Source organism: Agelaius phoeniceus, chromosome 1 (genome assembly GCF_051311805.1).
Source record: "Agelaius phoeniceus isolate bAgePho1 chromosome 1, bAgePho1.hap1, whole genome shotgun sequence".
Taxonomy (NCBI): domain Eukaryota; kingdom Metazoa; phylum Chordata; class Aves; order Passeriformes; family Icteridae; genus Agelaius; species Agelaius phoeniceus.
The window spans coordinates 8,562,911-8,579,285 of NC_135265.1; the positions used below are offsets into that span (position 1 = coordinate 8,562,911).

At 37.9% G+C, this 16,375-nt stretch overlaps 1 protein-coding gene across 5 annotated transcripts in view; it reads left to right on the forward strand.

Moving 5' to 3' along the window:
- Nucleotides 1-16,375, forward strand: part of RBM33 (RNA binding motif protein 33) — a 103,385-nt gene that overhangs the window by 35,638 nt on the left and 51,372 nt on the right. For 4 of the 5 annotated variants that reach the window (XM_054647310.2, XM_054647317.2, XM_054647343.2 and 1 more), the window contains exons 9-10: nucleotides 792-1,101; nucleotides 6,651-6,709. In XM_054647310.2, the coding sequence (XP_054503285.2) occupies nucleotides 792-1,101; nucleotides 6,651-6,709 (369 nt within the window). The remainder of the gene's footprint in view (nucleotides 1-791; nucleotides 1,102-6,650; nucleotides 6,710-16,375) is intronic. The other variant, XM_054647325.2, reaches the window with a different exon arrangement.

The following is a 16,375-nucleotide window of genomic DNA, read 5'->3' on the forward strand; positions in this document are numbered from 1 at the left end:
TGTCACACCTTTGTTGCTAAAAGGCTGCCTCCTTGGGCCTCTTCTTGTGCTGCCTCTTGCAAGTTGCTGGTGTAGGACTGAGATCTAGTAACAGTGACTCAGAGGCAGAAGAATTTCTCTGAAAAGAGACACTATTTTTTTATTAGCACTGATTTTGGCCATTTGTTTCTGAGAGTTGAGCAGCAAGAGACTTTCTTCTATGTCTGGAAGGATACCTTTAAATGATGTCTTCAAATGAGTTTTTTCTTCAAGCAGTATAGATATTATACTGCTTGAGGAAAAAACTGCCCTGATATTAAAGAATATTTGAATTTGTGCTGCACTGATGCCTGAATTTGTATTTTAACTTTTGTTGCTAGTGCTAGGTCTGTTATCCGAGAGAGGCTTTTGTATACATGAGAGAAGAGGTAGTGGATTTGTTTTGGTGCTAGGACTCAGATTTCTAGTGATCTCCACATAAACCTTATTGCAGTTAATAACACTGACCTATGCAGAGCCCTGACTATATATGAAACCAGACAGCTTCACTGTTAAAAAGGAGTGAATGTGTCTGCATTCCCTGTGCTTCTTTGCTCTTTGTTGCCTTCTCCTTCACATGAATGTTTTTGATTGCTCCTTTGCTTTCCTGTGCTGATGGTTTTTGGTGGATCCAGTTGATTATAGGGAAAAGAATTTTTTCTGTTCATAATTGGCCTTAATTGTTCTCCAGAGATGTCTTGGTTTTGTGCTCATTTATGTCAGGATATTTTAACTTTAAAGCCTAGTGACTCTGTTCTTTTGTCTGACTTTAGACTCACTCACAGAGGTTAATTCCAACACACCAGCAACCTGTTATGAGTCTGTTCCAGCAGCAACAGCAGCAGCAACAACAACAACAACAGCAACAGCAGCAGCAACAACAACAGCAGCAGCAGCAACAGTTACAATCTCTGCTTCCTTTACAGCATCAGCATCATTCTTCTCCTCCTCCAGGGCTACATATGCCCCCTCAGCTAGAAACACCTCGAATAATGATGACTCCCCCTCCAGTGACCCCCCAGCAGCCGAAGAACATCCACATCAATCCGCATTTCAAGGGGACCGTGGTGACGCCTGTACAAGGTGAGCTCTCTGAACACCTTGCCAGTCATGCAAGCGTGACTCATCTCGTTCTTTGCCAGAGATGGAACAATTTGTTTGTTTATCACTTCATGGAAATGCGCTTCAGGCTGCTGGTTTTTTTTTCTTGAAGCTTGAAACAAATGTTTTGCCTGAAGTAAGACATAATGTTGTTGGACTGTGGCCAGCTGAACAAGCAAAGCCTTTTCAGCTTTTACCATGTTTGATATTCTAATGTAAAGCCTGAGAAGAGCAAGGAAAATGGAAACTAAAAAGAGAATGTGCTTTTCAAAAAAACAATAAATGTCATTTTTCAAAACTAGGAAAGTACTGCAATTTGTAAATTTACCAGGACTGTCTACCAGTTTTGGTGAGAGGGTACTGAGGCACTCCTTGCAATGTAATTCTCTGTGAAAGATACCAGTTGCTGTCCTTTCTTGACAAGATACATGCCCTCAATTTTCCTTTCACAGAAGCACGTCTGTAATTGTTTTGATTTGCAAATACGTGTTTTCTCTAAGCTAACACAAACATTTGAGCTACACTTCTTAGGGTAGCTCTCAGCAAAGCTGTTCTTACTACTGCTTATTTAGGAAGTGTTTAATCCCAAAGAGGGTTATAAAAAGATACCTGCACAGCTCTGATTTCTCATTATGTTGGGACAAGACAGACTAAAGAAATACATAAATATTTATACATATTTGCCATTAAGTTTTCTGTATTTTCCCCCACTTCACATCAGCAGAACTCCAAGCCAGTGCTATCTTTGAAAAACAGGAATTTGGCAGGGTAGAACATTGCCAGAGTATGGAGGTCTGTTTTGCTGCTCACATATGGCTTTGTCAGAGAATTTATTTTGCTTTTCCCCGTGGTGCTTCCCACAAAATTATGCATCAGGACAGATTATCTGGAAACACTCCAAAAGAATCTTTACTTGTGGGTTTGCACCTTCTGTGCATTTATCTAGCACTACCAAAGTAAGTTACTGTTTAATGAGAAGCAGAAATTGCCTTTAGATTATTCTATGCCTTTTCTCTGTCCCTGTGAAACAGTACTAGATCTTTTCTATCTAGCTAAGCAACAATGTGATCACAATCTTGGGAATGGCTACTGAGGGTGTGTGCTTTTGCCTAATGTCAGAACTATCCCAGTGTATTTTCTTCCCTCTGTCTGAGGAGTCTTTTTTCATATTGCTGAGAAGCTTCAGGCTCTTCTCAGCTTTACCACTGTGTCTGTGGCACTGTAGCTGTTGCAGGTCTCTTGCTTGATCTTGTTCACAGTCTGTTTTTCAGTCTTCATGCATATCCTTATTTCCAGAAAGTTGTGTACCTCCTGCAGGTTAGGAGATCTTCAGTATTGGATTTGTAAAGGGGAGGGTGTTATTAGGTTTTTTTTTAGATCTTACATCTGCTGACTTTATGTGCACATTCATTTCTTGACTTGTAGAAGTTCAGGTGTTCTCTAGACTGAGCTGCCCTGGAGAGTGAGTTGAGATTGTTGAATGGTGCTAAAACCTGCATTCAGCAAGGACATTTTTTGCTCTGTGTATTCATGGCAGCTGCTTCATATGGAATACCTTTGTGCCATTAATTTTACTGAAAGAGTCCTTGGCAAGACTACAGAATTTTTCTGCTAATAGGTGTGCAGCATACCATTAAATACAATCTTTTAAGTCGCTGTAGAAATTTCATATTCTTGATTAGAGAGCATGTATTGGAAGCTGAGTCTCCTGCAGTGACTGAGAGTAGTGGCCATCTCAGTCTTAATCTGTAGCAGTACAGTTAAGTTACATGAGAGTAAACACACACATAAGGAAAATGTGAAAATGTGTTGGAAATGAGGAGCTTTCTGTAGATAAATTAGTGTGACGGTGGTCACAGGGGTCTTAGGATGAGGGAAGAGATGCAGATCTGACTCCATATTTCAGAAGGCTTGATTTATTATTTTAAGATATGTATTACATTAAAACTATAGTAAAATAATAGAAGAAAAGGTTTCATCTTAGAAGGATAGCTAAGCTAAGAATAGAATCAGCAAGAATCATAACAAAGGCAGCTGTCTCGGACTCTCTCCGAGACAGCTGTGCTGTGATTGGCCATTAATTATAAACATCTAAGATGAGCCAATGAAAGATCCACCTGTTGCATTCCACAGCAGCACATAACCATTGTTTACATTTTGTCTCTGAATCTCAGCTTCTCAAGAAGAAAAAAATCCTAAAGAAAAGATTTTACATGAAAAGTTGTCTGCTACAAATGAGCATAATTCTAACATATTCAATGGTATTTGCATATTAAGGTAAATTTTAAAGCAGTCACTGCAGGCAAATGGTAGATAGAAATTCCAGTGTAGGAAGTGCTGCTCCAAGCTTCCTCTTAAAAAGTCTTCCTTTAATCTATCTACTTGAAGACCCAGTAGGCAGAGACTGGTGGTTGGCAACAAAAGGATGTGTTCCACTTGCAGCATCATTTCTTTCAGGGTAATGGGAAGGATGAAAGATCAGATTGTCTTTGTGTTCTTGATGATGTCCTGCCCCTTCTTGGCTGAATGTATTTCTAGATACATGAGGGGCTTTACACATTGGAGAATACAGTCAGATAGGTGCAAAGTTTATTGGGATTCTCTTGTTGAAAATGTGATGCCTGGAAGCTAAAAATGCCATGTCTGGAAGTGCATGATATGCACACTTAGGTTCTGGTAATTTTAATGGTGTGCTGTCATGTTTTAGTGTAGACTGGCATTTTTCCCTCTCTAATTTTATGGCAGGATAAAGCTCACACACTTCTAATTGTCAGCACCAGGGACACTTTTCCTAACTGCAGATCATAGAAATACACTTTTAAAACATCTTTTTGGTTTGAGTTAGTCTTGAAATGCTTCGACTGTATCAGTATTTTCTAAAATAGACTCAAACCTCCTGTAAATTGTTACAAAATTTTCATGTGAATAAAATACCATCTATAAGAGCTCTTAGTAGACAGCTACTTCAGCCTGAAAAGGAGTAGAAACACTGTTGAAGAATCCTATCATTGGCTTATTCCTTTGATGTTTCAAAGGCAAATCTCTTTACAGTGGCCACCATCTCCCTGCCCAGCCTTGAATCCTGATTTGAAAAAAACAGTTACTTTCAAGTCAGTTTTGTTTCAAATGGATTGGTACTATTTTTAGTCTTTGAAGCTTCATAAATGATTAAGGACTTGGTCTTTCAAACCCCTAAAAGATGAGTCTCTGTGGATACCTGCTGCAGGTACTGTGCAGTTGGTGTTCAGCTGTGCCTCCTGTGGCATTTGAATCCCATATCTTTTAGCTTGTCTCATAGTTTTATCTTTTCTTTGTGTCCTATCCTGCAAATTACTTTTGAGTTGTAGGTAGTAATTTTTGCTGTATGTGTGTCCAAACTTGAGTATGATCAATTTATTAATGCTGGAGAACTGTCCATAGATGCACTGTGAAGTACTGATTTAACCTGTGATAATAGGTGTTGCATTTTTCCCCTTAAATGTTTATACCACCAGTAACTATTTCAGAGATCCTGTGGTGCTGCCAAAATTGACATGAACTAATGAGCAGTTCATGGCAGCTCACTGTGCCATTCACCTTTTGAAAACTGTTTGGTGTCTTGGGAACAATCACATTGTAATTCTCCTGGATAATCAGTGTGGGAATTGCTTCTTCATCTTTTCCAGTATAGTGTTGGAATTTATAGCAAGAAGCAATTTAATCTTCTTAAAATAGTGCCTTACAACATGCTGTGTATTATTTTTGAAACATACTTTTCACACCTATGGAATATTTGACATCAAGAAAATGAGGGCTTGAGACTTCTTTGCTGCTTAAGCAAGTGTCCAAGGATTGAAAGAGCACAGAGTTTGAACTACTATCTTTCATGAGTATTAAATTAATTTGTTGAAAATATATAAATATATGAATTTATGTGCTACTGCTGGAGGCAGAATACTGAAATAGACTCTAGTTCAGTTGACATTTCTCTACATTTCCCACCTTATGCCATTTTTCTCAGTGCCTCTTTGACCTGTAATACCTGAACTATTTTAGGACTAGGTCTGTCAAGAGCATCTTAGCATTTTTTTTCTGTGTGGCCGTGGCTGTTTGATACCAACAGATGTTCATTAGAAGCCAGGATGAAACTATTGCAGTCATTTTCTGGTGTAATGTGATACAAAGCTTGCACACAGTCCTCCCATGCTGAAAGACTGCTGCAATTAGTTTACCCCATCAGTCTCTGAACCAGCAAACCACAAGTACTTAATGAAAGTGGATAGAAGCCAGACATGGACATGAACTGAAAAACAAAACACTAATGCATTAGTTCTTGTGCCTTGGTTACCAAGGGAAAAGGGATTTTTGAGGCATCTTAGCCAGCTCTATGTTGGGAAATGTACCCAACTTCTCTCAAATTAGAAACATTTCTTGGTATCTTTCCTGCTCTGAAGTGTGACACAGTAGCTGTGTGCAAAGTCACTGTTTAACCCTGCTTGGGAAATGTTTCCCTCTCACTTTCAGAAGTGCTAAAAACAAACTGGAGAAGAATCTTACTAAAAGCTTTTAGTAAATGAGCAAACACATTGTGAGGTTGGAAATGCTTTATTGGGCTTCTCTAGGCCTTTTGTTTAAAATGGAAATGTTTGTATTTTTAACCACTTACACAACTATGAGAGGAAATAAAAAGTGCTCTGGAAAACAGCAGAGCTGTCATAACACTTTGTATTTGAGATTGGAATACAGGTTCATTTCCCAGGGTGATCCAGCTGTAGCACTTTGTGCATTTTGCCATAACATTAAGTGAATGTTTTGGGAAATAGCTTTTTGTGACTAGCATTTCAAAGTGCAGTTGTAAGAGCAAATCATCCATGTTAATCCCCCTGAAATACTAGTTTTAGAGGTTATTTTTTCAAGAAAAGGTTTCCTGATTCTTCTTGGTATCTCTATGCAATCACTGTCTTTCATCTGAGATCAGCAGTTCTGTGATCGCAGTTGCACACACCACTGTGGTGCCAAGGCCAGACAGACTAAGTAGTTTTTGTGTGCTGTTAATTGCAGCTGCCTGCCTCATTTTACCCTCATGAGCAGTGATTTTTACCAGTTAGTGTCTCTCATGTTCATGCTTCTTGTGGTAGTTTGGTGGTGAGACTGGGAGATGCCTAGGAAATGTTGAGTGGCATGAAGTTGAGAAGGCAAATTAATCATGTATCCTTCTATTTGAAACGTGAAATTATTGTTAGTGTCTCTGTCAGCTTTGTCTAAGGGATGTCTTTGGCTGAATAACTATTCTAGTTTGTCTTCCTGCAACAAGGAGCAATTTAATTCTGGAAAAAGCAGAACTAAATTATGTAAATTAACTAGGAGAATCCTAATTGCCCTGTTGCATGTTGTAGGGGAGGGAACGGTTCCTCAAAGTTAATTGTAGTAACTGTGACATGTGAGAGTAAAAGTAGCAGATTTTAATCATGGCTTTTTATTGCAAATGCTTTTGGAAATAACTACAACTGTTAGGTAAAACAAATGGTGTTAAAAGGTGCTTCTTGTTTCAGTGCCCTTGCTGCCAGTTCCTGCCCAGCCAAGACCTGCTGTAGGACCCCAGAGATTTCCTGTGAGTAGCAGCTGTTTCTTCTTCTCTGATATGGATAAGCATACATTTGCAAGGAAATATTAATATAGCAAATAAAAGCTGTTCTAGTGAAATATAATTTTAAGGATTTGTAAATATTGACAATACACTCTGCAGTTGAAAATGTTTGTTAAAAGCTTAAGGTCAATGGATTTTTGAGAGTAGAATTAATTCTGTTTAACTGTAAAATTGTTGAACCAGTCTCTCCAGTGGGAAAGACATGAATGCATCTTGTCTTAAGGAATATGGGCTTCATTTTATTACTCGACTCTTTCTGTATAAATAGAATCCTTATTTTATTTGATATAATAAAAGGCTTTTTGAAATAATCCCTAAGCTTAAAAAGCAGTAATATGTATTTATTGTAAAATGCAGCAATTTTTATCATTACTAAATGTATTTCAGCACTCTCATGTTTTTTATTTGAAAAATAGAACTGGCATTGCATGACCTTGCTTTCTTTTATGTTTCTAATTTTGACAACAAACCAGACACTTAGCTGCCTCACTTGGCTAATTTCACTTCATAATTATTTTAAACTCTATGAATGAGAAGAGTATATGCTTCTAGAACTTTTCTCATCATTTCAGTTTTGTTATACTAAATTTCTAGTTTAAATGGTTAGCAAGGTATCAAAATAAGCAAAAGACCTAGGTTGCAATATTACCTAAAGTATTTTCAAGTAAAAACCTGTATACTGTACTTCCCAAATGTATAAAACACATTAAAATGTGTTGATGTGTGCAGTGCTGAAGAAGGAAAATAGATGTCTGAACATCTGTGTGGTATCTCTGGCATAGAGATCAGATGTGCTAGAAAGAAGCAAATTTCAGAAACCTTCTGTGACTTTTGATTGCCCAGTGTGCATCCGGTTGTTTTTAATGCAGAATATTTTTCTTACAGACTTATGGCTGAGGAATTGTGATATGTGTATTTTGCAGAGAAACAGTCTTTACATTGCTGCATTTCTTCTGTGAAGTCTTAAAAAATTGAGTTGTAAACCCACAGTTTCATTAAGTAAATTCATGTTGTATCTTCAAGAAAATATTTTTGAGCTTTTTTAAAAACTAAAAATATTGTGGTTTTCAGAGGAAATAGTTTCTTCACTTTAGTATTATGGGGAGATCTTATTTACATTTTGAAAGTGGTTTTAATTGTTATTTTTTATGAAAACAAGTGTCATGCATTTGTTTTCCTTTGATACTAAGTTGATTTGCCCGTAAACACAATTTGGGATGGAAAGAAATTGGAGGATAAGGGATATCTGTAAAGGCATTGTAATTGGCATCTTTGAAGTGTGTTTACATCAGCGTAGAAAACTCGGAAATTAATTTTTATTTAAATTGAGTGTGAAATTAGATTTTAGTTCTGTTCACTTTTGGGTTTGCAAGTTGAGAAGTATTGCAAACCTAACTAATCTAAATGCAGCAGTTTTTAAAAGGGAATAAAGTAAACTGAACATTTTTTGGTTGGCCCTTTGCTCCTTTAGCCTGCAGGAAAAACTTAACTGCTTGCTGTCTTTTTATTTATATAAGCAGTGCACCAGAAAAGAGTCAGTATAATTAAATTTTCATAAGGAGGAGGAAGGCTGACTTAACTGTGAGGGTCTGGCAGTGTCATTTGGTTGCCCTGACTGGTTTTTTCCTACTTCAGCAGTAAGGTGCTGCATGACCCTGAGAAAGTTGCTTCATCTTTCCATGGCTCACTGGGTTATAAAGTGGACTTCCCCTATGAAGTACTTTATAAATTTTGCATGGGTTATCAGTCATATTAGGATTAGGAATTAAATGTCACTGTGTACATATCTCATGTTTGTTTTATTAAATGTAGTATGTTAGCTCTTGAGCTGAAGACAAATTTACTTTCTGACTAACGTTTTATCTTGCAGAACTACCTTTTTTGCTGTTACATGTCAGATGCCTTTGTGCTATTATAATTCACTTGTTTATGTATAAATGTTGACTTAAAGCAATGCAGCAGTGGTTAGACAATTTTGACAAGCCATTTGAAAAAGATCAAAGACTTACTCCAGACTATGTACAGTTCATTCAGCCTTTTCTTCATTGTATAAAGAATCTCTGGATAGGTAATAACTTGAATTTGCTCTTGTTTTTAAGATTGCATAATCAAAGGATAATAGTTAACTGATTTTTCTGGTTGCTTTGCTTCTAAAAGATAGTGGGGTTAGAATTAAATATTTGCAGTCTGCATTCCCCTTGAACCTTGAACTGGATGGTTTCTTCTCATTGAATGTGACAGAGGTGGAAACATGAAGAGTAATTAAATTCTTGCAAGAAGAGACCAGAAGTGGGCCATGCCATAACTGAAGGAAAAATTTGTCACTGAGTTTCTATCTTATCTAGGAGAGAAACCTCTCAGTGCAGAGAGCCTGTGTGCTCCAAATATGGGAAGAACTTCAATCAGTGCTAATCAATTGGCAGTCCTAAATTTATTGGAAACCAGGTGTTGTTAATTTGGGGCTGATGAAATGACTTTGTAACCATGTAATGGTTAATTCTTACAACCTTCTGCAGGAGGACATAATTGAAGGGTTGAACAAAGTTGTAATGAGCGTGTTAACATATGGTGTGAGACCTAAATTATAGGAAATAATGTAGTGCTGTGTCAGGCTAGTGTTGATCAGGACTGAACCTGCTTAGAGTGGGGGCTGATTGAATTCCCTTAATCTTGAATCTCAATTTTAGTATTTCAAGGTAGAACTTATTGTTCAGTTATTTTTTTTCTTAAAACTTAACTCCTGGAATGTTTAGAGAGGGAGTACTGGAAAAGGTACAAGGGAATGAATGTGTGTTGTGTACACAGAGTTATTTTAACCCTTACAGTAATCTTGAATCAAGCAGTCAAGTTGTCTTACCTGTTACTCTCTGAGCATTTGAGATGACTTGGTGTGAATGGTGTTTGAGAGCTATTTGTAACTGACAAGGACTGAATAAATGGTGGATCTGGGGTGTGTCACAGCTGAGAACCAGAGTGCACTTGTGGGATCTGGGAGTTAAGGATGTGAATTCTGTTTGTCTGAATTGCACAGTGATTGTGGGTATAGTTCACAGTAATCCAGTCTAAAAGCATGGTTTGAATTAACCTGGACCTGTGCAAGTGCCAACTGAATGTTTTCTTTAAACAGTTTAAAGAATAGATTAAATAACCTCTTTGGCAGAGTCCTTCTGAAGGTCTGGCTTTATCATCTGCCTTTGCTTTAAAGTGGTTAAGAGGCCTTTTCCAGAGTTCCTGTCCCAGTGTCACGGTTGGGACAAACAGCAGTCTCACAAACAGCAGTCTCCTTTGCAAACTGATCCATTTACAGGAGGGTCACAGAAGATTTTATTCACAGGCTGCTCATGGCTCTCCTGAACTTTTCATGTGTTTTCTGACCAATTTACTAATTCTTGCTGATGCCCCAGTGCAGGGGAAGGAGCTGGAGGGTTTTATATTACACAAGAGGGACCACTGTGATTTCTGTCCTTCATCCAGTGTTTGTTATCTTGGCTAATTTCTCTTTCAATTCCTGTGTTCTGTGAAGAAAGATGGGATAAAACAAGGAAGAGGAGATTAAATAGAAAATGCAAGAGGTATTTCTTTTTCATTATATAAAGGCTGCTGCTAACTGACTGTTACAGAAGCCAGAGCATTTAGTGAGTGTGAAGCTGGAAATTAAGGGATGAAAAAGTCTGGACCATCAGCTTATGAGTCCACCAGCACATTCCATGTCTGAAATATTTCAGTGTTTGCCTGAAGAAAAATGTATAGAAGCTTTTGGCTTCAAACATAATTTATTTAACTTATGAACACTGAAGTAATAGTACTACATGAAACACATGTGCAGTATTTAATGGACATACAGAGATAAAGTATTGTCATGCCCACTTTGGGATGGAATGTGGCAGAGAGAGGGTCTCAGTGTTCTTCAGCCAGAAATTGTGAGCTATCCCTAGCATCCAGATTGGTGGCTGGAGTGTGGGGCATTTGGAGAGAAGAGAGAACTGGGGAGACCCTGCCTCCCTCTGCTAAAGGCAGAAGAGAGGGATTCCTCAGCTCTGAGGCCATTCCCCCTCTGTCCATGGCCTGGATCCTCCTCTGCAGCTGCTGCAGTGAGAGCAGAGCCTGTTGAGTGGAGCTGTGTGCCTTTGGCTCTCAGGAACTTGGGATCAATTCTCAATTGGCTGTTGTCCTTAAGCTTCACCCTGGCTGTGGTGTGAGCTGGGCAGGTGCTCAGCTCACAGACGCCTTTGGCCAACTTGAGTTTCAGAGCTGAAGTTGGGAACTGTCTGAAGAGGCACCAAGTACAAGATGAAGTGGCACCAGTGTCTACCTGGCTAATTTGTGCCATGAAGGCTTTGCTATTTTTTAATGCACAAAGATTTTCTCTTTTGAGAGGACACCTTAGTGCACTGGCTGGGTATCTTTCAGATAACTCTTGGATTCGTGTCTGAAGAAGCTGAATTGTAAAACATGATTTATGTTTTATTTAGTATTTTTAAGACTTTATCAGGGTGACTTACTCTCAGGCCCTTGTGAGTAGCCAATGTGGTATGTCTGTTTTATTCCCGGGGGTTTTGACATTATTTGCTTTTGGAACTTAGAACTTATTTTTAAAATAATCTTCATCTCAAAGAATACATTTTCTTTTCCTTAAACGGCAAAAACCTTAGTAAACTTTCTTCATGTTCTCATTCAACAAGCTTCCATTCGATCTCCAGCACATCAGGTGGTGTCTCAAATGGATGCTGTGAAGGGTAGATGATCAGTTTTGGTTCATTTTTCCATCATTTATGGAATCAGTAGTTTGATTTCTGAGTTTTTGAGTGTTGTTTGTGTTCCAGACACTGTTTTTAAACACTTCTTTATGATTTAATCTGTGACTAGTCATTGCCCAAAACAGAAGTTGCTGTCCTTCATGGTCATTTGTTTGAAACATTTCTTTAAAAAAAGCAGTATATTAGTGCTGTACAAATTAATTATAAAAGGTACATTAGAATACAGCTTACTTATTTTTTCCCAGGTGATGCTGGGACTGCCATGGATCACCCCACTATCATTTTAGCAAACATGGGTTGGCTTAGTGGTATTACAGTGGGCCTGGGTCTGTGGCTGCACCACCTCTTACAAGATGTAGAGGCAGAAATTTGCAGTGCTTTTGAAAACAAAACTCCTTGCAAAATTGTTTGTTGTGTGTTGTGGGAAATGCAAATAGGGATGGAATTTTTTCCCCATTTTTTCATAATTTAATCATGAGTTGCTACATGTGAGAAAGAGTTTTTTAGCACTTGTTATTATTGTAGATTCGTAGTCCACATAGTAAGAACAAGTCAGAGTCCTGCATCTCACCACAGGCAGTCATTTTAAACTGATGTTTAGTAACCTGTGCATGTTTGCAGCAGTACATGTGTAGGAGACAAACTGTTAATGGAAATAAAAAGCCACTTGTGAAAATGATTCTCTTACTTCCTCACAATTATTTTGCTTTAGCTATGGCTTCACTATAATGAGTAACAGTAAATGAAATTTTCCCTCTACTGCTGTGTAGTAGTGGCAGATCACAGGTAGTGTAGAAAGCATTTTGTTTCCATTTAACAGAATACATGGTATCAGGTGGTGTTGATTGACATCTCTTGGATACTGCTTTACACAGCATTTCATGCAAATCATGTTTGAATGAGACTGCTGCATCAAATTACATTTCTTTCAGATTATAGCCCTTGCAGATGTGAGACAGAGCTTGTTCAGCAGCTAGCAAAAGGCTTTGGTTTTTAACAGGTACAGTTTTCACAACTTGACTGCAAAGCTCTGTAATTACAGCACTTAAGATAGTGAAGGAATGATGGGCACTTTCTCTTATCAGATCTATAAGTAGTAGCAAGCAAATGCAGCATGAGATCTCTCCAGCTGTCAAGTATTGTCAGGCTGCCATGGAGGGAAAGCAGTTTAAAATGCAGGTGACATAATACCCAACATCCTCCATTTGCTAGTGGGCTTCTGATTAATCACGATTACCATACATTATCATACCATCAAATTTAATCATATCAATGAATTCCCATCTGCAGGAGGAGCAGCAGCAGCTAAACATGATGGTAACAGCTATTAAATAAGAGAGAAATAGCTGGTTTCTAAATGCAGTAACCCTTTAACTTGTCATGTTGGCTCCAGTGTGCACGTGCTCTGTAGACAGGAAAATGGAGCAGAAAACTTGTGCATTTATATTTTACTGTCATTTATCTTTCTGTAAGGTGAGTGCTGTTTAGCACAGCCAAGAAAAAACAGTGTTGTAGATTTTTTTTTCCCCTGTGTTAATGATGGTAGATTTTCTTCAATCTCAGCTTTAGTACCTGCTCAACACAGAATCACAGAATGGCTGAGGTTGACAGGGACCTCTGGAGGTTACCTGGTCCATCCCCCTGCTCAGGCAAGGCTACCTGAAGCCAGTTGTCCAGGACCATGTGTGGATGGCTTCTGAATATCTCCAAGGATGGTGCAAGTGCTCAGGCACCCTTAAAGTAAAAAAGTTTTTGTTTATCTGGTTATATAGGTTGTACTTTGGTTTTTGTATATTTCTGTGAATGAAATGTGAAGCTTTTAAAAAATCCATTGTAAGCAAAGCACAAACTTTTGTCAGTACAAAGAGGGAAAAGTGTTATGCATATGCTATTTTGCTGTTAATTAAGCACTGTTAAAGAGTTACTTTGCAGAAATCAAGACTTACAAAGAAATCCAATTAAAATATAGTCTGCTGCATACAATACAGTAAGAGTAATCTAGAGCTTAAACACTGAATAGAGAACTAAAATGTATCTATTATAAAACTAGAGGTATTAGATGATAGTATAGTTATCTTAAGCTATTTTACTGAGATGAGAAAATGTGCTTTTAAAAGATAACTCAGTACATTTGTGTCATCACAATATGAAAAAGAGTAAATCTATAAACTGGTATTTGTTCACCTTCTGTGCTTTCATTTCTTGCTAATTCTTTAGAATGTGAAAGTGAAAATGCTTCATTTTATTATAAAGCAGTAAGTCACTCCTGTTACAATAAAATAAGGCAATTCAGAGAGATATTATGGGTTGACTGTAAAATGATGAAAATGTTCAGGTCTTCTTACCCAGTGCATGAATAGTACTTGCAAGCATATTGGGAACTCTGGGTATGTAAAGTTCTCACATCAGTGTGTTTGTAAGGTCAGAGATGTGCAGAACATCTCAAAAATGAGATTTCCTAACAGAACTGAAAACCATCAATCCAGTAATTTAATTACTAAGTAATTAGGTCCTTTTCAAAGTCCAGGTTAGCAGCAATTCTCATTTTTGTTTTCTATAAAGCTGTCTGCTTCTTGACTTTTTTTGTAGCATCCTGACCATTTCTTGTTAAAGAGAGAAGCATCATCCCCAGGTCCCATTTTTAAAAACAAATCATCCCCATCCCATATTTAAATAAATAAATATGGTTTTAAATAAAGTGTAACTGCAACTTCAAGCTTGGAGTGTAATATGGAAATCTTGAATTTGATATTCATGATCCAGTTTAGTTGTAACCTCGAGTTGTTTCTAATTGTTAGTGACTTGCAGGCCACCAAGATACACATAAACACCATGATAATGTCCATGGAGTAGTTTCTGCAAAGTCCAAGGGAAAGATCTTATCTCAGTTCTGACAGTAGGAGGGGTTCCTAATTCTTTACACATCCATAAAACTGTTAGCTGTCAGCACAAAATGTATGCAGAAGGATTTTACTGCCTTTTACTAAATGATGATGAAATCCTCATCTTTCAAGGGAGAGTTCATTGCTCTGAATGACATCAATGTCTCTTACACTCTTTCCCCAATTTGTTGTGTTGTACTTAACCTTAAAAGTTAGAGGGTACCAAACAAAAATTATCATGCACTCTTCTACACCCCACTCCTGCAGAGGATTGCAAACTTAAGTGAAACTGAATCTTTCAGATGAATTAGTTTAACAATTTAGTGTTAAAGAACTTCCTTAGGTTTGTGGTTTGAGAGGTTTGGGTTTACTCTTCCCTTCAGTCTGTGCAAGTTGCAACAGCTTGTCTGTCACACTATTTCTCATTATGGCCTTTCTCTGCTGGGGACACTCTTCCTTCATCCATACCAAATAGATGGATGGGAGTGTGGTTTTTTTGCACATCAGCACTTTAAATTAGGAATTTAAATCTAGGGTTGGGATCTCATTACCAGTACATTTTCTGTCTGTATTTCATTAAGGACTCTCTGAAACAGAAGTTCTCCTGTGGAGAAGTGGTTGCTTAGGGCCCATCTGCTTTGGTGCTTCTCTTAGTAACACACTGAAGTTGGGACTGGTTTTGTCTCCATTTGCAACATGAATCTCTTCCTGCTGGATGTATTGTGGGGATGCCCTGAAACTTGATGAAAAGGGACACTTGTAGTATACAACAGTTAAAATGTTTAGCTTTAGTCTCCTGAACTGTTAGGGGTTGTCAGTCTGCTGGGAATACCCATCTCTGTCTGCATTGCCTGTGTTACTTATTTTAGCTATTTGATCATGAGTTGACTTAAATAACAGGGGATTCCATGCCTTTCTCTCCTTGCTTGTACTGGTTTACCATGTTGGCTGACATGGAAATTCTACTTTGAGACCCTAAACAGTGAAATAGGGCATTGGTGATTTCTCCTAGAGATGACCTGGACTTCTGCCTAAGCCCAACACTGTTTCCTATCTCTTGGAGTTGTGTAGTGTAAGAGAGGAGCTTATCCAAATTGTGTGGTACATTTTAATATTAAAAATTACTTCCAGTTCAGTTGAGAATATCAACCCATTCTCTGTGACTCAGTCTGCCTGTAGTGCCAGGATCTGTGCAGTCCACAGACTTGAACCAGTGCTTGGCTAGCTATATGTTTTCCCCTCACAAAATATGTTCCAGAAACTTTGAAAAGACTTATGTAGGTGGCATAAAACTGTTGTCTGGACTTTTATGGGCACTCTGAACAGTTTTGTCCATGATTGGCATGAATTCAAGGTGTGTCTTTTATATTAGGTGATCTTTTCCTAGATCTTTTGGGAAAACCATGGTGCTTGCTAGGTTTTATTTCACCTTGATGGATTTAGGTGATTGTTACAGACTTGAGAATAACAATACGGAATCATTGAAACTGTATTTAAAATGTATCAAAATTAATTTTATAATAGCAAATTTCCATGAGTCATTCCTTTCTGTATGCTGTGCAAGCTAAAAGAAAATACTGTGAAACTTGAAGACCCATATTTCATGGAAGATATGGATACATATTTCTACTTGGAAATTTTTGAACCATATCCAAGATATATGAGCAGGGTTTCCTACACAAGAGGATGAAAAGTCAGTTTCTTGCACAGGAGGTAGGCAGTTTGGGAAAGCTTTTTGAAAAGTCTGGGGGCTGCTGAAATAAGAGGATTAACATCTTGTGACAGATGGCTATAGTTTTAATTGTCATAGGTTATAGTGGTCATTATTCTTTGCATTTAAACCATATAAGAAGAATTAACTGAGTGGCCCTGCTTAACTGTCAGTGGGGTTCTCCTAGTTCTTTGCATTTTAAGTGAGATTAATAAATGTAAACATGTTGTACAGGCCGGGTGTATTTTATTGAAAGATTCATGACGTTTCAATGACATTG